Below are 25602 nucleotides of genomic sequence, written 5' to 3'. Positions count from 1 at the left end.
TGGAACTGGAACAGCACTTACATGAATAACCTCCTACTTGTTTATCAGGTTGTTAGCACATAACAGACTGCATTTCTTTCATGGATTCAGAGCTCGGTGGGTAAATGTACAATTAATGTATCCTCTTGGATTGGAAAACAATAGCACTGCTTTATTGTATAAAAAATTATTGCGAGGAAGCACAGACAGCAACTGCAATTGTTAGGTTTTTATTTAGAAAACTGTCTGGGGAGATTGAAATGAATGGATTCCATTTATTGTAAAAACAGTTCAACCATTTCTTTAAAATGTTCATATAATTTTATTGGGGATATAAGATGATATTTTACTCATCTTTAGATACTATGAATAGCTTGATTGTACAACTTATTTCAACGTTGTAAGAAACCTTTTCTTTCCTGAGAATCCTTCCTGGAATGAAAATGGATACATAATAATAAATTAAAATGTCAAAACTCCACGCTGAAGGCAATGACAGTACAATGACTATGGCTTACAGATGTGGTCAAATATATTGGCACCCTTGCCCTTTTTTAATTGAGTGCAATGGAGCATTTAAAACAGGTTGAATTGCTCTTTTTACCCCATAGGATCCAGGAACTTTCCACAGGTGAGATAAATTGCACAGTAAACCAGAATTAGAAACACATTCATTTGAATTGTGAATCACTTAGTCAAGGCCATTTTTGACTTTGAAGTGAAAAGTCTTAATTTCAGTTTGGATTTTTGACTTTCTTCTTGGTCCTGTGCAGACACAAACACATACACATGAATATTTCTTTCCAAATCTACTTATTTTAGAAGAAATAGTGAGGGTGCCAATATATTTGACCGCAACTATAGGTATGACTGCCAGGTAGGTGGTTGTGGCCATTTTCTTCTCTGGGTGTTGAGTTATCAGTAAATGGCCAAAGTACAACACCATGGCTGCTCTATGAAATACTGTAGCACTGAGAGTCAGGGGAGAGTTTAGAAACAAAGTTGTGGATTTAGACATTACAGTAACCAACAAGCCGAGGTTGAACCATCTCAAATAAGACCAAGTGCAGACTGTGAACACATTGTCATTTCATTTGGTGAGTTCAGGTAAGGCGTTGGATTAAGATGTTTCATCCTTCAGATTTATCTTTGAAATGATCTTTTTATTCAATATTTGTTGTTGTTGAAGGATGTCAAACATCAATGGTCGGTCCAATGGAGATGTCAACATTTCAGGAAAAACACATTTTCACCAACCAACATCATACATGTCTTAATATTTCCCAAGTTATGTACCAAAATATTCAACCTTTCTTCATACATTATCAGTTTGACAAATCCATTATCAGTTGTTGTCAAATCCAATCGTAGACACACAGTTGGAATTCTTTGAATTCATAGTTGGGTGCTCTTCCTGCCATTTGACCCTCTCATCATATCAACATCTATTAAACAAAGTAAACTGATTCTGTTATGCATAGACACTATCACATTTGGGCTAAACCAAGTCACCCCGCCCCCTCCCACTGTGAGCAGAGGATCCTCCCAAACAGGGTTTCTAGGAACAGAAGGTGTCTGACCCCACTTGGTTAGGTTTGGCACTTAGAGAAGTGTATGACTATGACATTCCATTTGACGGTTTGGCACTTTGAATCACACTTTGAAAACAAGGGCCCTTAAAACAGGCAGAGTGTGAGGGAGAGAGAGAAAACAAGGGCCCTTAAAACAGGCAGAGTGTGAGGGAGAGAGAGAAAATAAGGGGAAAAGAAAGGGAGAAAAGGAGGCTGGGAGAGACAGAGTGGTCAAGCACTAAAAACAGACCTGTTCCACACAACCCCTCCAATTTCATCATCCCTGCTCTCTCACACCTCAACACGCTCCTTCACCCCCATCATCCCTGTCTCTTCCCTGCTCTCTCACACCTCAACACGCTCCTTCACCCCCATCATCCCTGTCTCTTCCCTGCTCTCTCACACCTCAACACGCTCCTTCACCCCCATCATCCCTGTCTCTTCCCTGCTCTCTCACACCTCAACACGCTCCTTCACCCCCATCATCCCTGTCTCTTCCCTGCTCTCTCACACCTCAACACGCTCCTTCACCCCCATCATTCCTGCACCTATGTTGGTATCTGAATTTTTCCTGATCCTAAGATGCAGCCCTCCCCTCAACATTTAAAATGTTCATAGGTCCAAATCCCTTTTGTCTCATCTCACCTGGAGATACCCCAAACAGGACGGCCTCAAACCAACAAAACAAAAATAAAACCTTAAAACAAGCAAAGTGAACTTTTTAAAGCACCCCCCCATCCATTATTCTAGTCAATCTTTAAATATGTCAGTTCGTCCATCCATCCATCCGCCCACAACGAAGGTCCTCAGCGGTAGCAGAGAGTCCAAGTCCACTCCCAAGGTCCTCAGTGGTAGCAGTGAGTCCGAGCCCACTCCCAAGGTCCTCAGTGGTAGCAGAGAGTCTGAGCCCACTCCTAAGGTCCTCAGTGGTAGCAGAGAGTCCGAGCCCACTCCCAAGGTCCTCAGTGGTAGCAGAGAGTCTGAGCCCACTCCTAAGGTTCTCAGCGGTAGCAGAGAGTCCGAGCCCGCTCCCAAGGTCCTCAGCGGTGAGCAGAGAGTCCGAGCCCACTCCCAAGATCCTCAGTGGTAGCAGAGAATCAGAGCCCACTCCTAAGGTTCTCAGCGGTGAGTAGAGAGTCCAAGATGAACGGAATATGTAGCCCGTAAAAACACAGGCATCAGGATCCACACACCCCCAACCAATCCTCCTCCTGGGAATGCTGACAGACAGGGCACATCCCCCGCCCCTTTATCATGCCACCTCCAGCCAACCAGACGCAAGTAAAGTCCTCAGTCACCACGGCATTGGTCAGGGCTGGACCAACCAGCTGTTGGCGTCCTCCAGGTCGGTCTCCAGCTCCTCATCTTCATCCAGGGGCTCTGGGGTTCGGAGGGAGAGGTCTCTTAGGAAGGAGGCCTGGTGGGAAGGTGGTCGGGGGACCGATTTGAGGCCAATCTTCTTCTTCATCAAGTGGAACTGGTCTCGGATGAAGTTGTAGAAGTCGTACTCGTAGCGCATGCGGTGGTACAGAACCTGAAGGGCCTCCAGAGTGGGTGTGTGTTTACGCACCGTACCAGTCATGTTCCCCATCTTCCTGTAGTCTGCGAAGACAGAGAAACAGACCAGGAAGTTATTCATGTATGGTTAAAATGTGAAGGAAATACATATTGTCATCCATCAAAAGGAGAGTTAGGCCTACTGTAGATCACTTTTGAGGTATGAAAATAAACTTTTGACAAAGTTTGTTTTTGGAGTGAAATATTCCTTTAATCATTTCAATGCAGTGTAACAGGCATATACAATACCAGTCAAAAGTTTGGACACGCCTACTCATTCCAGGATTTTCTTTAGTTTTACTATTTTCTATATTGTAGACATCAAAACCATGAAATAACACTAACACTCTAGGTTTCTTCCTAGGTTCCAGCCTTTCTAGGGAGTTTTTCCTAGCCACTGTGCTTCTACACCTGCATTGCTTGCTGTTTGGGGTTTTAGGTTGGTTTTCTGTACAGCACTTTGTGACATTAGCTGATTTAAGGAGGGTTTTATAAATACATTTGATTTAATCATGTAGTTACCAAAAAAGTGTTATTCAAATCAAAATATATATTATATTTGAGATTCTTCAAATAGCCACCCTTTGCTTTGATGACAGCTTTGCATACTCTTGGCATTCTCTCAACCAGCTTCATGAGGTAGTCACCTGGAATGTATTTCAATTAACAGGTGTGCCTTCTTAAAAGATAATTTGTGGAATTTCTTTCCTTCTTAATGTGTTTGATCCAATCAGTTGTGTTGTGATGATGGGGCAGTATACAGAAGATTGCCCTATTTGGTAAATGACCAAGTCCATATTATGGCAAGAACAGCTCAAATATTATAGATTCTTCAAAGTAGCCACCCTTTGCATTCATGACAGCTTTGCAAACTCTTGCCATACTCTCAACCAGCTTCACCTGGAATGCTTTTCCAACAGTCTTGAAGGAGTTCCCACATATGCTGAGCACTTGTTGGCTGCTTGTCCTTCACTTTGCAGTCCGACTCATCCCAAACCATCTCAATTTGGTTGAGGTCGTTGGATTGTCTAGGCCAGGTCATGTGATGCAGCACTTCATCACTCTCCTTCTTCAAATAGCCCTTACACAGCCTAGAGGTGTGTTGTGTCATTGTACTGTTGAAAAACAACTGATAGTCCCACTAAGCGCAAACCAGATGGGATGGCATATCACTGCAGAATGTTGTGGTAGCCATGCTGGTTAAGTGTGCCTTGAGCCTCCCAAGTGGTGCAGTGGTCTAAGGCTGTGCCACTAGAGAACCTGGTTAGAGTCCAGGCTCTGTCGCAGCTGGCCGTGACTGGGAGACCCACGGGGTGGCCCACAATTGGCCCAGTGTCGTCTGGATTAGGGGAGGGTTTGGCCGGGCAGGGATGTTCCTGTCCCATCGCGCACTAGCGAGTCCTGTGGCGGGCCGGGAGCAATGCATGCTGACACGGTTGCCAGGTGTACTGTGTTTCTTCCAACATATTGGTGTGGCTGGCTTCCGGGTTGGATGTGCATTGTGTCAAGAAGTAGTGTGGTTTGGTTGGGTTGTGTTTCGGAGGACGCATTGCTTTCGACCTTCGCCTCTCCCGAGTCTGTACGGGAGTTGCAGCGATGAGAAAAGACTAACTACTACCAATTGGATACCATGAAATTGGGAAGAAAAAGGGGGAAAAACCCATAAAATGAAATACATTTCAATAAAAAGAGTGCCTTGAATTCTAAATAAATCACTGAAAGTGTCACCAGCAAGCATCTCCACACCTCCTCCTCCATGCTTCATGGTGGGAAACACACATGCAGAGATCATCCGTTCACCTACTCTGCGTCTCACAAAGGCACAACGGTTAGAACCAAAAATCTAAAATTTGGACAAATCAGACCAAAGGACAGATTTCCACCGATCTAACGCCCATTGCTAATGTTTCTTGGCCCAAGCAAGTCTCTTCTTATTATTGGTGTCCTTTAGTAGTGGTTTCTTTACAGCAATTCAACCATGAAGGCCTGATTCATGCAGTCTCCTCTGAACAGTTGAGGTTGAGATTGGTCTGTTACTTGAACTCTGTGAAGCATTTATTTGGGCTGCAATTTCTGAGGTTAGTAACTCTAATGAACTTATCCTCTGCAGCAGAGGTAACTCTGGGTCTTCCTTTCCTGTGGCGGTCCTCATCAGAGCTAGTTTCATCATAGCGCTTGATGGTTTTGACATTTTCTGAATTGACTGACCTTCATGTCTTAAAGAAATGATGGACTGTCATTTCTCTTTGCTTATTTGAGCTGTTCTTGCCATAATATGGACTTGGTATTTTACCAAATAGGGTATATTCTGTTACCACCCTTACCTTGTCACAACACAACTGATTGGCTCAAATGCATTAAGAAGGAAAGAAATACCACAAATTAACTTTTAACAAGGCACACCTGTTAATTGAAATTCATTCCAGGTGACTACCTCATGAAGCTGGTTGAGAGAATGCCAAGAGTGTGCAAAGCTGTCATCAAGGTAAAGGGTGCCTATTTGAAGAATCTCAAATAAAATATATTTAGATTGGTTTAACACTTTGGGTTACTACATGATTCCATAGTTTTGATGTATTCACTATTATTCTACAATGTAGAAAATAGTAATAATAAAGAAAATCCCTTGAATGAGTAGGTGTGTCTAAACTTTTGACTGGTACTGTACATGCCAGGGTGTGGTTGTGTATGTACCAGTGTTTCCTGTGTAGCATTGGTGGGAAAAGGTTGCGGACCCCACCCTGGATCATTTCTATATAGCAGGACTGAGGTTCTCAGTTCTGGTGACTTTTTAAAAGGACACACTACTTCAAAATGAATGTCAAAAAAACACCTTCTAAAATATAATTTCCACCTCCAGAAATGAGCCAAATAATATTGGTAGAATTTTAAAGTATGCTATTACTTTAAGTATGCTATTATCAAGTATGCTATTAAGAATAAACATTATCACCTGTAGCCCATACAGCATAGTGGCTATAAATAAATAGACTGAAGCATGGGGTTACCTATCTGCATTTACCCTGTTGGGCTAATCATTAGTGGAGTAGCAGGTGAGACACAAAAATATCCGCTAGCGGGTGAAATGAAAACATTCTTTCAACGCTTAGGTTGGCTAGTGGTTCAGAACAAATACATTGTGGGTCGGAAACATTTTTTTTCAATATAATACTTTATTTTTTTAAACCCACGAGCTTGCTGTATTCCTTGAGCCACGAGGCAGACATAAGGCTCCCAGCCACGCACACGGTCTCTTATTTGTGTGGTGATAAAACGTTCTAATTTGTCCACTCGCAGAATTTATGCTCCCTCTCCACGTGAGAATACGACACGTTTCCAAGTTTACTTTCCATATATATAAATGACTTATTTAGGCCTAACCAGATAAATAAAAAGAAAGGTGTACGATATGGGCAGGGGTGCAACTTTGGTTTTAGAAGTGGGGGCATAACTAATCATTTTGTCTTATTTTGATTCAGTAGGATAAACACTCCAAACAGTCTACCTGACCGCTCGGAGGTGTCCGTATGGTCCTAAAGCACACCGCTGCCTCGTTTTGTAGCACCTTCCAATGATAAACTGAGTGGGACAAAAATGCTATTTCAGAATGTGGAGCCGTCCCCAGAGACAGTTGCTCATCTGATATGGGTATAGGCTACAACACCATCGTGGAAACAGAGTGAAATCCCCGGTTTATAAGGACAACAACGTGGTAGATGGTTAGCCTACACAAAGGGCAGTTAAATAACTTCAGCGGAGAATCTGGCGTGTCGGCCTACCTGGGCTCTTGTAGATGTTGAGTACGTCAGTAAAGTAGTGAGGTAACAGTCTCTCTAGAAGAAGCAGGACATCTTCCAGCTCCTCTAGGATCCCCACGATAAGGAAGTTCTCTAGAACGTTCTGTTTGGCCCTCTCCAGTGCCCATTGCCCCGGCTCCCTGAAACACACAGAACAACAGGCACAGTCAGAGGAAAATATCAACCAACCCAGAGGGAATTATAACAAATAATAATTTAATAAACATGACCTTTTGAAAAGATATTAATACCAGTCAGGATAATGTGTAACAAATGTGGAGCCTGATTCCCTGCAATACTGGTCTTATTACCTGCACTGGGGGTGCTGTCCACAGAAATATGGGATGATGTAGAAGAGTCTGGGGTTGGAGCATTCTGGGTAATTCTCCAGGATGCACACATTGATGTCCTGGACAGGAGGGAGACCGAAGAGACAGCCAATCAGAAAAACAGACAATCACCTTCAGGTTGTACAGGAAGTTGGCGGCACCTTAATTGGGGAGGATGGGCTCGTGGTAACGGCTGGAGCGGAATATGTGGAATGGTATCAAACACATGAAACACATGGTTTGATGCCATTCCATTCACTCCATTCCAGCCATTATTATGAGCCGTCCTCCCCTCAGCAGCCTCCAATGTGACAAGACGCCTACTATTCTGCAAGAATAATGGGATTGAATGAAAAGTGAAATTGTACATTACTCTCACTAGGGGGAACCCTTCACCAAGTCCTCTGTCTTAAGGAACTCATACTACTTTTTGATGGTTAGCGTTGGTAAACCTATTATGGCGGACAAGAATCATTGACATTACCTAAGAATTATGGCGGTAAACAGTAACATTTGGAAGACAAGCTGCATTATGGCTATAACATAACTTTTTGGTTTGAACACTATTTTACATTGTATTTTAACAAATCAAAAAGGAACTAAAAAGAAGAAAAAAGATGAACTCCAGAAACTTCCATATTAATATGTTTGATCTCTGGCCACTTAGTTAAATGGGATGTAGATCTCCCTGCACCACCCCTCCTCCTCGCAGGCAAAGAGGTGGGGGGCACTATCTTCAAACCACTCTCTGACAGCCTAAATAAGACATTCAGCTTCCTATAAGCAGTTATTAGCTCATCTGTTTCCTTCTCAGTGGAATGTGTCGGGTATCTCAAGAGCAACATGTAGTGAGAGGTCAATGCTATTATTCTCTGACCAGAATGATGACTGTTTAGTAATGCAGACCAATATACTGAAACAAGGGTAACCTTTGGTCTCCTCCGCTAGCCACATTATTTTGGCCATGCTACAAACATCCCAATCCCACCATCTTCTCTCCCTCCTGACCCAGCCCCTATATGAAAAAGAAAAAATAAAGTGTCCAGAGGCAGGAGCCACTGGAGCAGAGCAGTGAAACACTAAACCACCTCTCTGTTTAACCAGTGGGCTGAACAAAGAAGGCCCACTGAGACCAAATTAAAAAAGAAAGAGATTAAAAACCCATAAAGGAGTGAAGTCACCCAGTCTTTTCTCTCTCTCTGCTACAAACCCAAGAGTCAAATCCATGTCATGTCAGGTGACGTAAGCTTTATTGACAGCAACGAGGCCTGGGCGACACAACACTCAGAAACACATGAGAGATGCACACACACTCAACACTATTCACACACAAAAGCAGGCACGCAAGCTCGCACACCCACATACTCAAGACACACCCACACCCACACACACACACACACACACACACGAAAACTCAGACCCATTTGTCTGAGTAGAAACAGGTGAAGAGAGTGTAGACATGAATAAAAAGAGCAGGAGGTCTTGGTGTGATGTTGGTTTATTTCACTGTGGCCTACATGCTGATAGCTGATAGGTGAGAATGTCCTCAGTTTTACTTGGAAAAGGGCAATTTGTCAAGTTAACAGCTGGAGCCTAGACGCCTCACCACAGAGGGTAACCCTTTCCTGTAGTCAATGGCGAAAAGTGCCCTTTTTGGCTTCATGGGTGGAATGTTATTAATATTCATAATAAACATTATCTCAAGAAACCCACCTAAAATCTGGTGTTTCTATGTCAAACAGTTCTGTTGTACTTCAGTCTTCTGTGATGTATATGAAGTGTAATATTGGGCTTCAAACTCAACATGGAATACATTTCAACTCTATATCTGACATGGAGAAGGTCAGAGACACAATGCTAGGACAACAACCTCGCCCTCAATGTGAGCAAGTTAAAGGAGCTGATCATGGACTACAGGAAAAGGTGGGCCGAACAGGCCCCCATTAACATCAATGGGGATGTAGTGGAGCGGGTCGAGAGCTTCAAGTTCCTTGGTGTCCACATCACCAACGAACTATCATGATCCAAACATACCAAGACAGTCGTGAAGATGGCATGACAACACCCTTTCCCCCTCAGGAGACTAAAAAGATTTGGCATGGGTTCCCAGAACCTCAAAAAGTTCAACAGCTGTAACATCGAGAGCATCCTGACCGGTTGCATCACCACCTGGTATGGCAACTGCTCAGCATCTGACCGTAAGGCGCTACAGAGGGTAGTGTGTAAGGCCCAGTACATCACTGGGGCCAAGCTTCCTGCCATCCAGGACCTCTATACCAGGCGTGTCAGAGGAAAGCCCAAAATATTGTCAGAGACTCCAGTCACCCAAGTCATAGACTGTTGTCTCTGCTACCGCATGGCAAATGGTACTGGAGCACCAAGTCTAGGACCAAAAGGCTCCTTAACAGCTTCTACCCCCAAGCCATAAGACTGCTGAACAATGAATCAAATGGCCACCAGACTATTTACATTGACCCCCCCCATCCATCCATTTATTTTTACACAGCTGCTACTCGCTGTTTATTATCTATGCATAGTCACTTCACCCCCACATACATGTACAAATTACCTCTAACCTGTACACCCGCACACTGACTTGGTACCGAGTCTGGGTTTGAGATAAAAGGAGAGGGGACAGGGGGTAAGAGCTAGGGTGAATGGATTTGAAAAGCCACACACTGAGAAGCACATAAATACTACTACACACACGCACACGCACACGCACACGCACGTACACAATTTAGCAAAGTACTGTTCATCCTTGCACTTCTCCCATCAATTAGAACTATAACAGTCTAGAATAATTTCTTCCTCCATCCAGGGAAGCAGGAAGGAGAGAGTGTGTGTGTAGTGGGAGTAGGACACTATGCAGTGCATTTAGAAAGTATTCAGACCCCTTGACATTTTCCACATTTTGTTACGTTACAGCCCGACTCTAAAATGAATTAAATAGCTTTTTTCCCCTCATCAATCTACACACAATACCCCATACTGAAAACGCAAAAACATGACGTTTACATATTCCGACCCTTTACTTAGTACTTTGTTGAAGCACCGTTGGCAGCGATTACAACCTCGAGTCTTGTTAGGTATGACGCGACAAGCTTGCCATGCCTGTATTTGGAGAGTTTCTTCCATTCTTCTTTGCAGATCCTCTCAAGCTCTGTCAGGTTGGATGGGGAGCATCACTGCACAGCGATTTTCAGGTTTTTCCAGAGATGTTCGATGGGGTTCAAGTCCGGGCTCTGTCTAGGCCACATTCAGAGACTTGTCCCGAAGCCACTCCTGCATTGTCTTTGCTGTCTGCTTAGGGTGATTGTCCTGTTGGAAGGTAAACCTTCAGTCAGGTCCTGAGTGCTCTGGAGCAGGTTTTCATCAAGGATCTCTCTGTACTTTGCTCAGTTCACCTTTACCTCGATACTGACTAGTCTACCAGTCCCTGCCACTGACAAAACATCCCCACAGCATGATGCTGCCCCCACCATGCTTCACAGTAGGGATGGTGCTTGGTTTCCTCCAGACGTGAGGCTTGTCATTCAGGCCAAAGGGTTCAATCTTGGTTTCATCAGACCAGAAAATCTTGTTTCTCATTGTCTAAGAGTCTTTTGGTGCCTTTTGGCAAACTTCAAGTGAGCTGTCATGTGCCTTTTACTGAGGAGGGGCTCCATCTGGCCATAAAGGTCTGATTGGTGGAGTGCTGCAGAGATGGTTGTCCTTCTGGAAGTTTCTCACATCTCCACAGTGGAACTCTGGAGCTCTGTCAGAGTGACCATCCGGTTCTTGGTCACCTCCCTGACAAAGGCCCTTCTCCCCCGGATTGCTCAGTTTGGCCAGATGGCCAGCTTTAGGAAGAGTCTTGGTGGTTCCAAACTTCTTCCATTTAAGAATGATGCAGTCCACTGCGTTCTTGGGGACCTTCAATGCTGCAGACATTTTTTGGTACCCTTCTCCAGATCTGTGCCTCGATACAATCCTGTCTCGGATCTCTACGGACAATTCCTTTGACCACATGGCTTGGTTTTTTCTCTGTCAACTGTCGGAGCTTATGTAGACAGATTATGTCCAATCAATTGAATTTACCAGAGGTGGACTCCAATCAAGTTGTAGAAACATCTGAAGAATGATCAATGGAAACAGGATGTACCTGTATGAGTCTCATAGCAAAGGTTCTGAATATTTATGCATGTAAGGTATTTCTGTTTTTAACATAATACATTTGCAAAAAATTCTAAAACCTATTTTTGCTTTGTCACTATGGGGTATTGTGTGTAGATTGATGAGGAAAATGTTTTATTTAATCCATTCAGAATAAGACTGTAATGTAACAATATGTGGACAAAGGGAAGGGGTCTGAATACTTTCCGAATGCACTGTATGTTTCCATTCTGGACACACTCTCAGCCAGATCCCTGCAGTCCTTGTTTTCACACTTATCAACAATGTCGGCGCTGTGACTCACATGACATTTGCCTGTGACTTCACTGTGTTCCTCCCCCCTTATACACATAAAACATGACATAATGTACCCACAAAAACAGAGAGGGAGTGGTAGGGCGAGGCGTGTGTGTGTGTGTGTGTGTGTGTGGTGTGTGAATTATGATATCACTAAGGTTGCAGGAAGTGTTAGGTTGCATTTCACATGCCCACTATTAAAGACTGCACTCTGTCACCCAGCTCTGGTCCTGTCTGGGGTTCTGTGGTGTTAATTATACTGGGACACCTGGTGTACATTCAGGTCACAGCACAACACAGAGACCTGTCAGGAACATGACATATTAGCTTCATAAACCATTCATAAGCTTTGAATGGGCCCCTGTACCCTCATAGGGCCCGACTGGGGCCACGTGACGATGGTAGAACTGGGGCTTTGATAACAGACCACCATTTCCCATCTCTCTCTGTCTCTGTCTCTCTCTCTCTCTCTCTCTCTCTCTCTCTCTCTCAGGACACAGAGCGGGACACATAGCAGGACACAGAGCGGGACACAGAGTGGCGGGACAGAGCGGGAGACAGAGACACTCTCAGGTGAGCCAGCGGCAGCTCCCCTTTACTGTAGGAGGGGCCCTCTTGTGCTATATACTTTAATAAGGCACATGCTGAAGTACTCCTGGGACCCTGAGCCAAACTGAATTACCCAGTTAGACTCAGCCACAATGACATTCACTTCACTGTGTGTTTGCTAATGTGGCTGGCTGAATGTGTGTTATGGTTATTGTGAGAGCCTCTGAGAACGCACTGGTGTGTGTGTTCTATACTTTTTTATTATGTAACACAGTTGGTATGTAACTAACTCAGGATGTCTGTATGTTTGTGTATGTTCTGTATGTGTGTGCACGTGTGTGTGTGTCTACCAGCAAACATGCCTGATTGGAGGAGCAGAAAGGGGAATTCCTATTGCATGTTAGCTGACTCCATCTCTATACAGATTACACCAATCAAGACCACCACTAACAAAACTGCATGAATTCCCTTTTGAACCTTACTTAAATGGGACCTCCACTCAATAAAACACACACAAATCACATAGAAATGATAGTTTGAAAATAAAATGAAGCGGAAAATGCCATTCGAAAAGCGTGAGACGACCAACATCACCACAGAATATTGACTTCCAGATAGTTCTGGTCTCTAACTAACCATCAGATTTGTTCGAACTCATTCAGGTCTGTCATTGACTTCTAGGTAGTTGAGAGCAATGGAGGAATGGAGGAATGGGAGAATGGAGGAATGGAGGAATGGAGGAATGGGAGAATAGAGGAATGGGAGAATGGAGGAATGGAGGAATGGAGGAATGGGAGAATGGAGGAATGGAGGAATGGAGGAATGGGAGAATGGAGGAATGGAGGAATGGAGGAATGGGAGAATGGAGGAATGGACGAATGGGAGAATGGACAAATGGAGGAATGGGAGAATGGAGGGATGGGAGAATGGAGGAATGGGAGAATGGAGGAATTGAGGAATGGGAGAATGGAGGAATGGGAGAATGGATGAATGGGAGAATGGACAAATGGAGGAATGGAGGAATGGGAGAATGGAGGGATGGGAGAATGGAGGAATGAGAGAATGGAGGAATGAGAGAATGGAGGAATGGGAGAATGGAGGACTGGGAGAATGGAGGAATGAGAGAATGGAGGAATGGGAGAATGGAGGAATGGGAGAATGGAGGAATTGAGGAATGGGATAATGGAGGAATGGGAGAATGGAGGAATGGAGGAATGGGAGAATGGAGGAATGGAGGAATGGGAGAATGGAGGGATGGAGAAATGGGAGAATGGAGGAACGGCGGGATAGGGGGAATGGAGGAATGGGATAATGGAGGAATAGCGGGATGGGATAATGGAGGAACGGGAGAATGGAGGAATGGGAGAATGGAGGAATGGAGGAATGGGAGAATGGAGGAATGGAGGAATGGGAGAATGGAGGAATGGAGGGATGGGAGAATGGAGGAATGGAGGGATGGGAGAATGGAGGAATGGGAGAATGGAGGAATGGAGGAATGGGAGAATGGAGGAATGGCGGAATGGGAGAATGGAGGAATGGAGGGATGGGAGAATGGAGGAATGGGAGAATGGAGGAATGGGAGAATGGAGGAATGGAGAAATGGGAGAATGGAGGAATGGAGGAATGGGAGAATGGGAGAATGGAGAAATGGGAGAATGGAGGAATGGGAGAATGTACGAATGGGAGAATGGAGGAATGGGACAATGGAGGAATGGAGGAATTGGACAATGGAGGAATGGAGGGATGGGACAATGGAGAGATGGGAGAATGGAGGAATGGGAGAATGGAGGAATGGAGGAATGGGAGAATGGAGGGATGGGATAATGGGAGAATGGAGGATGGGAGAATGGGAGGATGGGATAATGGGAGAATGGTGGATGGGAGAATGGGAGAATGGAGGGATGGGAGAATGGAGGAATGGGAAAGTGGAGGAATGGGAGAATGGAGGACTGGGAGAATGGGAGAATGGGCGAATGGAGGAATGGGAGAATGGAGGAATTGGAGAATGGAGGAATGGGAGAATGGAGGAATGGAGGGATGGGAGAATGGAGGACTGGGAGAATGGAGGAATGGGAGAATGGAGGAATGGGAGAATGGAGGAATGGGAGAATGGAGGAATGGAGGAATGGGAGAACGGAGGAATGGAGGGATGGAGGAATGGGAGAATGTACGAATGGGAGAATGGAGGAATGGGACAATGGAGGAATGGAGGAATGGGACAATGGAGGAATGGAGGGATGGGACAATGGAGAGATGGGAGAATGGAGGAATGGGAGAATGGAGGAATGGAGGGATGGGAGAATGGGGGACTGGGAGAATGGAGGAATGGGAGAATGGAGGAATGGAGGAATGGGAGAATGGAGGAATTGGAGAATGGAGGAATGGGAGAATGGAGGAATGGGAGAGTGGAGGAATGGGAGAATGGAGGACTGGGAGAATGGGCGAATGGAGGAATGGGAGAATGGAGGAATTGGAGAATGGAGGAATGGGAGAATGGAGGAATGGAGGGATGGGAGAATGGAGGACTGGGAGAATGGAGGAATGGGAGAATGGAGGAATGGGAGAATGGAGGAATGGGAGAATGGAGGAATGGCGGGATGGGAGAATGGAGGAATGGAGGAATGGGAGAATGGAGGAATGGAGAAATGGGAGAATGGAGGAATGGGAGAATGGGAGAAATGGGAGAATGGAGGAATGGGAGAATGTACGAATGGGAGAATGGAGGAATGGGACAATGGAGGAATGGAGGAATGGGACAATGGAGGAATGGAGGGATGGGACAATGGAGAGATGGGAGAATGGAGGAATGGGAGAATGGAGGAATGGAGGAATGGGAGAATGGAGGGATGGGATAATGGGAGAATGGAGGAATGGGAGAATGTACGAATGGGAGAATGGGAGGATGGGATAATGGGAGAATGGAGGATGGGAGAATGGGAGAATGGAGGGATGGGAGAATGGAGGAATGGGAGAGTGGAGGAATGGGAGAATGGAGGACTGGGAGAATGGGAGAATGGGCGAATGGAGGAATGGGAGAATGGAGGAATGGGAGAATGGAGGAATGGGAGAATGGAGGAATGGAGGGATGGGAGAATGGAGGACTGGGAGAATGGAGGAATGGGAGAATGGAGGAATGTGAGAATGGAGGAATGGGAGAATGGGAGAATGGAGGAATTGGAGAATGGAGGAATGGGAGAATGGAGGAATGGGAGAGTGGAGGAATGGGAGAATGGAGGACTGGGAGAATGGGAGAATGGGCAAATGGAGGAATGGGAGAATGGAGGAATTGGAGAATGGAGGAATGGGAGAATGGAGGAATGGAGGAATGGAAGAATGGAGGAATGGGAGAATGGAGGAATGGGAGAATGGAGGAATGGAGGGATCGGAGAATGGAGGACTGGGAGAATGGAGGAATGGGAGAATGGAGGAATGGGGGAATGGGAGAATGGAGGAATGGGAGAATGGAGGAATGGGAGAATGGAGGGATGGGAGAATGGTGGAATGGGAGAATGGAGGAATGGGAGAATGGAGGAATGGAGGAATGGGAGAATGGAGGAATGGGAGAATGGAGGAATGGGAGAATGGAGGAATGGGAGAATGGAGGAATGGGAGAATGGAGGAATGGGAGAATGGAGGAATGGGAGAATGTAGGAATGGGAGAATGGAGGAATGGGAGAATGGAGGAATGGGATAATGGAGGAATGGAGGAATGGGAGAATGGAGGGATGGGATAATGGGAGAATGGAGGATGGGAGAATGGGAGAATGGAGGGATGGGAAAATGGAGGAATGGGAGAATGGGAGAATGGAGGGATGGGAGAATGGAGGGATGGGAGAATGGAGGGATGGGAGAATGGGGGGATGGGAAAATGGAGGAATGGGAGAATGGGAGAATGGAGGATGGGAGAATGGGAGGATGGGATAATGGGAGAATGGAGGATGGGAGAATGGGGGGATGGGAAAATGGAGGAATGGGAGAATGGAGGGATGGAGGGATGGGAGAATGGAGGGATGGGAAAATGGAGGAATGGGAGAATGGAGGGATGGGAGAATGGAGGGATGGGAGAATGGAGGGATAGGAGAATGGAGGGATGGGAGAATGGAGGGATGGGAGAATGGAGGGATAGGAGAATGGAGGGATGGGAGAATGGAGGGATGGGAGAATGGAGGGATGGGAGAATGGAGGGATGGGAGAATGGAGGGATAGGAGAATGGAAGGATGGGAGAATGGAGGGATGGGAGAATGGAGGGATGGGAGAATGGAGGAATGGAGGAATGGGAGAATGGAGGAATGGGAGAATGGAGGAATGGGAGAATGGGAGAATGGAGGGATGGGAGAATGGGAGAATGGAGGGATGGGAGAATGGAGGAATTTGTATGCCACACCACGTACCCTGTGTCTTCTAGGAGTAGATCTATGGTTTCTATTGTAGAGCTATTACAAGGAACTCTCAGGCCTTCATACATTCAATACTGTAGGGCTATAACTAACTCAGTGTTATTATTACTATTACTACAGTATATGCTGAGCCTCACCTGATTATTTTTTCTCAAATATGTCATTAAGGTAAGAAAAAAAGGTGTTTGATGTTCCAGCATCTAAATCAGCTGAACCTAAGACACTCATGCAGAGTCAAAAACACTGTAAAATCTATATAATCCATATACATTTACATTACATTTAAGTCATTTAGCAGACACTCTTATCCAGAGCGACTTACAACTTGGTGAATTCACCTTCTGACATCCAGTGGAACAGCCACTTTACAATAGTGCATCTAAATCATTTAAGGGGGGGGGGGGGTGAGAAGGATTACTTTATCCTATCCTAGGTATTCCTTGAAGAGGTGGGGTTTCAGGTGTCTGAAACCTTCCAAATAAGACTGAATTGTTTATCAATTTCCTTTTGTAGAATGTTCGAGAATGAGACATCTCATGTATAATTGTTTTTCAATAACGTGCCTTATTGCCAGAGAATAATGGAAGCATCACACAGCCATCCTGACGCTGAAACAGATGGAGACAAGGAAGGACTGTGTACAATCTAATAACTCAGTCATCCAGTCAGTTACGGTTGAGGTCAGAATGATCCTCATACTACATTAATATCCTGGACCATTAGCATTCAAACCAACACACTGATGCTGCTAATGGAACGAAGAAGTCTCACCAGGTATCTCTCGTCACCTTTCATCCCTGGTGTTCGGATGAGGTGATTCTGCTCCCCCCTCCAATCCCCGAAACGTCGGAAGAAGTAGTTGGAGAGGAAACGGTTAATGGGGTCCCGTATGATGTTGATGTAGACAGGCTGCTCTATCCTGAACCTGACAGACAGAGGGACAGATGTACGGGCACATATTTATACAGGGCACAGTTCTTCACAGTGGGGCAGTATTGGGGCCTAGTTGATAAGGAACTGACTTACACTAAGTGTACAAAACATGAGGAACACCTTCTTAATATTCATTGCACCTCCCTTTCCCCTGAGAACAGCCTCAATTTGTCGGGGCATGGGCAAGGTATCAAAAACTTTCCACAGGGATGCTGGCCCATGTTGACTTCAATGCTTCCCACAGTTATGTCAACTAGGCTGGATGTCCTTTGGGTGGAGGACCATTCTTGATACACAGGAAACAGTTGAGTGTGAAAAACCCAACCGTGTTGCAGTTCTTGACACACTCAAACAGGTGCACATGGCACCTATTACAATTCCCCAGTTCAACGGCACCTCAATCACTTCTTCACCCTCTGACTGGCACACACAATCCTTATCTCAACTGTCTCAAGGCAAGTCTCCTCCCCCTCCTCTACACCAGGGTTCCCCAGCTGGCGGCCCGCGGGGGATTTTATTTATCCAAACAAGTTTAGGCTTCTTGTGGTCAATTTGCTGTCTACAAATGATTTGTAATTATGTTCCGGCCCCTCGGACCATCCGCTTGTGGCTGAATCTAGTTGATGATCCCTGATCTACATTGATTGAAGTGGATTTAACAGGTGACATCAATTAAAGGATCATAACATTCACCTAGATTCACCTGGTCAGTCTATGTCATGCAAAGAGCAGGTGTTCTTAATGTTTTGTACTCTCAGTGCATATTGCCATTGTTGGTAAAGACATTAAATCAAATGTCAAGACTTTTCTGAAAATGTAAACTATAGAGGCGGTTCTGATGAAAACATTGCCCAGTCATAGCTAGAACAGTGAAACGTCACTGTTTCAGGTGGGTCTGTATGCCATTGAGACCTTAGCATCATAGACGGATGGATGGTGCCAGTTGTCATACATGATGTGCTCTGCTGTAGTTACCGGGTGAAGTTGAGAAAGTGGACATGTCTGGTGTACAGGAAAGGCTGAGGGATGTTGCTGATGTTCCTCATAAGGTCCACCTGAAAGACACACATCAAGAGAAATGACTGTACTAGTCTATACTTGTATCAAAGACAGTATGTCTCCCCAGGATGGAAGCAGAAACAAACAGAAAGTTCATTTAGAACCATTTTCACTAAACCCTTTTGTGCTTTAATAGGCAATGATGGAATATCTGTAATTAATGACACATTAATTTCACATGTTCTGGCATCAACAGAGAAATCGATTAAGAGGTTGTGGAGACCCCCTGTCCACTGTGTCAGAACCTGACAACATCATCATGTTGGAGACCCCCTGTCCACTGTGTCAGAACCTGACAACATCATCATGTTGGAGACCCCCTGTTCACTGTGTCAGAACCTGACAACATCATCATGTTGGAGACCCCCTGTCCACTGTGTCAGAACCTGACAACATCATCATGTTGGAGACCCCCTGTCCACTGTGTCAGAACCTGACAACATCATCATGTTGGAGACCCCCTGTCCACTGTGTCAGAACCTGACAACATCATCATGTTGGAGACCCCCTGTCCACTGTGTCAGAACCTGACCTCATACAGGCTGGAGACCCCCTGTCCACTGTGTCAGAACCTGACAACATCATCATGTTGGAGACCCCCTGTCCACTGTGTCAGAACCTGACAACATCATCATGTTGGAGACTCCCTGTCCACTGTGTCAGAACCTGACAACATCATCATGTTGGAGACTCCCTGTCCACTGTGTCAGAACCTGACAACATCATCATGTTGGAGACTCCCTGTCCACTGTGTCAGAACCTGACAACATCATCATGTTGGAGACTCCCTGTCCACTGTGTCAGAACCTGACAATATCATCATGTTGGAGACCCCCTGTCCACTGTGTCAGAACCTGACCTCATACAGGCTGGAGCGAGATCCCTAAATCCCTCATCTCCCATTATTACATTAATGAGAGCAGCTAAACCACACCACATATTATGTTATCCCTCAGTGGGTCTCCCTGTTGACAAAGCCCATCTGGTTCTAGTGTGCTGGTGATAGCCAGTACATCTACCCAGAACACTGTCCTCAGGTTTCATTCTGTGAAACGACTAGCAGAGAAAACCGATTGGAACAATGAAATGTTTGCATTGTGTACTGTTCATAATCATATGTAAAACATGATCATTCACAGTTTTGTGTTACAGATCATCCCAGCCGAGGTGGATGTTCTCCACCTCTGTGGTTCCGCAGGCCTGCATCAAGAGACAGGTTGGGACCTGTACCCCAGGTGAGCTCCATGGTGGGGGTCACACCTGGCCCTGACCCCTGGGGGTGGAGATGGGACAGGTGGGACAGGGAAAACGAAGGGGTGACTAACAACCCTCTAAATACTGAGGGCTGACCCTGTCATAACCTTGGCTGAGCTCAGCAGCATTACTCAATAAACTGAAGGAAAAACATGGAGGCCTTGATATTTATTGCGACTTGTTATATAGCCATTTGTTATCTAGTGTGATAGCATTATGGTTCATATGCCTACAATCAACAGTTATAAGGGCAACTGAGGCCCCAGTCACACGAGAATTTGACAGTCTCTCTCTCTCTCCATACAGAAAAAGCTAAATTCTGCTGACTTCCAGACCAATTAGCCCAAAGCTTATACCCCCCACTACACCCCATCCCCTCTCTCTGCACCCTAAACACGTTTGGGTTGATTTAACGGGAATAGGGTAGGCCAAACACACACACACACACACACACACACACACACACACACACACACACACACACACACACACACACACACACACACACACACACACACACACACACACACACACACACACACACACACACACACACACACACACACACACACACACACACACAACCCCCCTCTCATTCAGGAAGGGAGGTGAGTGGAGGAAGAAGGGGAAGACGGGGGAGAGGAAGAAAGACTGAAAGAGGAGGATAGTCTGGGATTCCAGAAATATTTGATGCCCCCCTCCCCTTCCTCTCTTCTTGATTGAAGGCTGTGCCTTAAACGCTTCCTGGTTGGGCTCCGCAGACCACTGGGACCGGGCTAGTGTAAACAGACTAACATTTTCTGCTATTGCTACTCCATATGTCCCTCAACATCCCACCCCCACTCCCCTCCCCTCTCCCTTCAATCTCTCCACCTCACCCCTTCACATCCCCCTCACTTCTCCCTTAAAACCTTCCACCTATTTAAAGTCTGCTACTCCAAGCCAGGGCCGGACCATTTCAATGTTTTAATATCCGTAGTAGCTAGTATTCAGGAACATGGGATCCATGGCAGAGCTGCATTTGTTTGCTGTGTAACATATTTGGTGAGAGGGAGAACATAGCACCACCCAGCAACACAGAGAAACTCATAGAAAAGCTGTGTTGCTATTTCTGACCAAGCCAAAATAAAGCCATCTCTCTCAGGTCTTGTAGTCTGGGTATAGAGAGACAGACAGGTCTCAGATGTGGGTACATAGGGCTCCACAAGGCTCCAAAGGGTAGGGGACCTTAACCTGTTTGGCTACCCTGGCTGGGACACTCGGTTCTGGGCAAACGCATTAGCAGGCCACTGGCTGAGCCAAAGGATAATGGTCCAACACTCTAGTCCCCAGCCAGACTGGAGCTAAGGAGACCAGCATCTCTAAACTTAGACAGCATGCTTCTGGATCTGCATAAGTCAACACACACGCACACACACAGCTACTCTAAGAGGACGTGTTAGTTGACCATAGACAGAGGTGTTTTATGTCTCTCTCTCTCTCTCTTTTCCAGAGGCTTAATGATTCTGGTACAGCCAAGCGTTCAGGCTTGATGAATGTTTAAACTACCTGTTTCAATATTAGCTTTAATTAAATATTTACTTCAAATCCAGTAATGGTTATGAATATTTAGCATCGACTGACCATTCAAACATAAAAATATTTCTACAGCACACTTCCACACTGGTAAAAAAGGATATGAGGATATGAAACATTACCACATAGACTATGACACAGAAATACACCATTATTCTCTTCCTCTATGAAGAGTCTGAGAGTCTGTTTACGTTGGTGTTAGGTGGCAGGAAGTGTCATTTATAGAAGGACATATGAGGGCATATTTTATTGGTCTGGCACTGATGGAAGATGCCTGATAGGGGTCCTACCACAAGACAGGTGTGCCTAGTTAACTCCAGTCAGTACAGTCAGCTTTCTAATTAAAATGTTCCCCAAATATCACTAGAATAAAGGAAGATGAAGAGAGGGAGAGAGAGGCAGAGCGAGAAAGACAGAGAGAAAGAGAGAAATAAATACCTATTTTTGATCATGCAGAATGACTAGCGTTCAGTAATGTTTTAATTTGTGTTGGCATTTCCCATGACACAGCCTGTCATTTCAACATGTTTCTAAGGGATGTGGTTTTAAACACACGCAGCACTTCCTCTATAAATGCTGTGTTGATGTCTTTCAAATGCTCTTGGAAATCATAAAAATAAATTTCCCATCATTTCAGCCTCTTCTTAGAAAGACTGAAGGACAATACCGTAGTAGCTTGCTGTGTTACAGCTTTAAGTGATAGCATTAGGACATCACTACCACTTCTTGTGGTAGTGATGTCCTAATGACATGGTGCAGAGAGAAAAATGTGCTCTTTTATAATGCTATTCTAAACATTTTGCCATGATAATATATGGCAATTTTAAAGCTAATTTCCAGCAATTCTACAGTTTTTGCCATAGGGCAGGGGGAAACATTTGCTTTTTTATAGCTCATTTCATGCTTTTGTTCACATTTTGCAATGAGGCTGAGATAAAATGTTGCAGATTTAAAGCTAATTTCCTGCTATTCTACACATTTTGACATGAGGCTGAGTAGAAAATTTAGCAGTTTTAAACTTAATTTCCTGTGTGCTATCAAACATTTAAAAAAAATGGGATGTGGGCCCCCTGGAGGTTGGGGGCCCCGGGGCACGTGCCCCTGCATGCCAATTCTGTAATCGGGCCCTGCATCCGGTCATCATACAACAAGGCAACGCTCCCCACTCCTCCCATCTCTGACCCTTAAAGCACACCCCCTCAACCACCACCGATATCCCTCCTTATCTCCCTCCCTTTCTCCATCTTTACCCGTTCATGTTTGGTGACGTGTGTCATACCTGTTCATGTTTGGTGAGGCGTGTCTTGTTGTGGATGTCTGAGGAGACCAGGTTGAACTGGTGTCTCTCTGCCAGTAACCTTAGTAGGATGACTACCGTCCTGCTGCCACACTTCCCCACACGATTATACACCACTTGACTGGGGAACGGCAGCACCTGAATGGGAGAACAACAGAACACACACTGCTGAGGAGACAGCAACAATTGTCTCATCAAATAACAATTAGCTAATCAAAGCCATGATTATTGCCTTCTGGAGGTAACATAAGGCTAAGATAAGGGTAAGAATGATGGTAGGTACAGCTGAAAGATAACAACAGGTAAGTGAGGACGAATTGAAATATGGACGAAAGGAAAGAAGAAAAGAAAGTGAAGAAGGGGAACACTGCCAAAGGGATTGGACCGCTCCTTCTCGTAACTCTTACTCTGTCCTTCCTCTCTGACCTCTGACCTGTCTTTTGTGTCTATTTTTCCAGGGGGCTGTTCTCACTCAACCCTCGATGCCCTGCCATCCTGCAGATAAACTCCACACGAAGTGCTTTATCAAATCAAATTTCAAATCAAATTTATTTATATAGCCCTTCGTACATCAGCTGATATCTCAAAGTGCTGTACAGAAACCCAGCCTAAAACCCCAAACAGCAAGCAATGCAGGTGTAGAAGCACGGTGGCTAGGAAAAACTCCCTAGAAAAGCCAAAACCTAGGAAGAAACCTAGAGAGGAACCAGGCTATGTGGGGTGGCCAGTCCTCTTCTGGCTGTGCCGGGTAGAGATTATAACAGAACATGGCCAAGATGTTCAAATGTTCATAAATGACCAGCATGGTCGAATAATAATAAGGCAGAACAGTTGAAACTGGAGCAGCAGCACGGCCAGGTGGACTGGGGACAGCAAGGAGTCATCATGTCAAGTAGTCCTGGGGCATGGTCCTAGGGCTCAGGTCAGTTGAAACTGGAGCAGCAGCACGGCCAGGTGGACTGGGGACAGCAAGGAGTCATCATGTCAGGTAGTCCTGGGGCATGGTCCTAGGGCTCAGGTCCTCCGAGAGAGAGAAGGAGAGAATTAGAGAACGCACACTTAGATTCACACAGGACACCGAATTGGACAGGAGAAGTACTCCAGATATAACAAACTGACCCCAGCCCCCGACACATAAACTACTGCAGCATAAATACTGGAGGCTGAGACAGGAGGGGTCAGGAGACACTGTGGCCCCACCCGAGGACACCCCCGGACAGGGCCAAACAGGAAGGATATAACCCCACCCACTTTGCCAAAGCACAGCCCCCACACCACTGGAGGGATATCTTCAACCACCAACTTACCATCCTGAGACAAAGCTGAGTATAGCCCGCAAAGATCTCCGCCACGGCACAACCCAAGGGGGGGGGGCGCCAACCCAGACAGGATGACCACATCAGTGAATCAACCCACTCAGGTGACGCACCCCCTCCAGGGACGGCATGAGAGAGCCCCAGCAAGCCAGTGACTCAGCCCCTGTAATAGGGTTAGAGGCAGAGAATCCCAGTGGAAAAAGGGGAACCGGCCAGGCAGAGACAGCAAGGGTGGTTCGTTGCTCCAGAGCCTTTCCGTTCACCTTCCCACTCCTGGGCCAGACTACACTCAATCATATGACCCACTGAAGAGATGAGTCTTCAGTAAAGACTTAAAGGTTGAGACCGAGTTTGCGTCTCTGACATGGGTAGGCAGACCGTCCATAAAAATGGAGCTCTATAGGAGAAAGCCCTGCCTCCAGCTGTTTGCTTAGAAATTCTAGGGACAATTAGGAGGCCTGCGTCTTGTGACCGTAGCGTACGTGTAGGTATGTACGGCAGGACCAAATCAGAGAGATAGGTAGGAGCAAGCCCATGCAATGCTTTATAGGTTAGCAGTAAAACCTTGAAATCAGCCCTTGCTTTGACAGGAAGCCAGTGTAGGGAGGCTAGCACTGGAGTAATATGATCAAATTTTTTGGTTCTAGTCAGGATTCTAGCAGCCGTATTTAGCACTAACTGAAGTTTATTTAGTGCTTTATCCGGGTAGCCGGAAAGTAGAGCATTGCAGTAGTCTAACCTAGAAGTGACAAAAGCATGGATTAATTTTTCTGCATCATTTTTGGACAGAAAGTTTCTGATTTTTGCAATGTTACGTAGATGGAAAAAAGCTGTCCTTGAAATGGTCTTGATATGTTCTTCAAAAGAGAGATCAGGGTCCAGAGTAACGCCGAGGTCCTTCACAGTTTTATTTGAGATGACTGTACAACCATTAAGATTAATTGTCAGATTCAACAGAAGATCTCTTTGTTTCTTGGGACCTAGAACAAGCATCTCTGTTTTATCCGAGTTTAAAAGTAGAAAGTTTGCTGCCATCCACTTCCTTATGTCTGAAACACATGCTTCTAGCGAGGGCAATTTTGGGGCTTCACCATGTTTCATTGAAATGTACAGCTGTGTATCATCCGCATAGCAGTGAAAGTTAACATTATGTTTTCGAATAACATCCCCAAGAGGTAAAATATATAGTGAAAACAACAGCGGTCCTAAAACGGAACCTTGAGGAACACCGAAATTTACAGTTGATTTGTCAGAGGACAAACCATCCACAGAGACAAACTGATATCTTTCCGACAGATAAGATCTAAACCAGGCCAGAACTTGTCCGTGTAGACCAATTTGGGTTTCCAATCTCTCCAAAAGAATGTGGTGATCGATGGTATCAAAAGCAGCACTAAGGTCTAGGAGCACGAGGACAGATGCAGAGCCTCGGTCCGATGCCATTAAAATGTCAGACACATACACACACACACGCACACGCACACACACACACACACACACACATACAAACACAGCATACACACTGGTCACTGTAAC

General features: G+C 45.4%; 1 protein-coding gene across 1 annotated transcript in view; it reads right to left on the bottom strand.

Moving 5' to 3' along the window:
* Positions 1 to 277: 277 nt before the first annotated feature.
* The window catches only part of LOC135557757 (uronyl 2-sulfotransferase-like), a 123682-nt gene continuing 98357 nt past the window's right edge, over positions 278 to 25602 (bottom strand). The window contains exons 3-8 of the mRNA XM_064991338.1: positions 22733 to 22888; positions 18541 to 18620; positions 17404 to 17557; positions 7216 to 7313; positions 6887 to 7044; positions 278 to 3152 (exon numbers count right to left, since the gene is read on the bottom strand). Coding sequence (XP_064847410.1) covers positions 2860 to 3152; positions 6887 to 7044; positions 7216 to 7313; positions 17404 to 17557; positions 18541 to 18620; positions 22733 to 22888 — 939 coding nt within the window. The 3' untranslated portion in view covers positions 278 to 2859. The remainder of the gene's footprint in view (positions 3153 to 6886; positions 7045 to 7215; positions 7314 to 17403; positions 17558 to 18540; positions 18621 to 22732; positions 22889 to 25602) is intronic.

This window comes from Oncorhynchus masou, chromosome 16 (assembly GCF_036934945.1).
Source record: "Oncorhynchus masou masou isolate Uvic2021 chromosome 16, UVic_Omas_1.1, whole genome shotgun sequence".
In the NCBI taxonomy this organism is placed as follows: Eukaryota; Metazoa; Chordata; class Actinopteri; order Salmoniformes; family Salmonidae; genus Oncorhynchus; species Oncorhynchus masou.
This window is presented reverse-complemented; position numbering and strand designations above follow the sequence as displayed.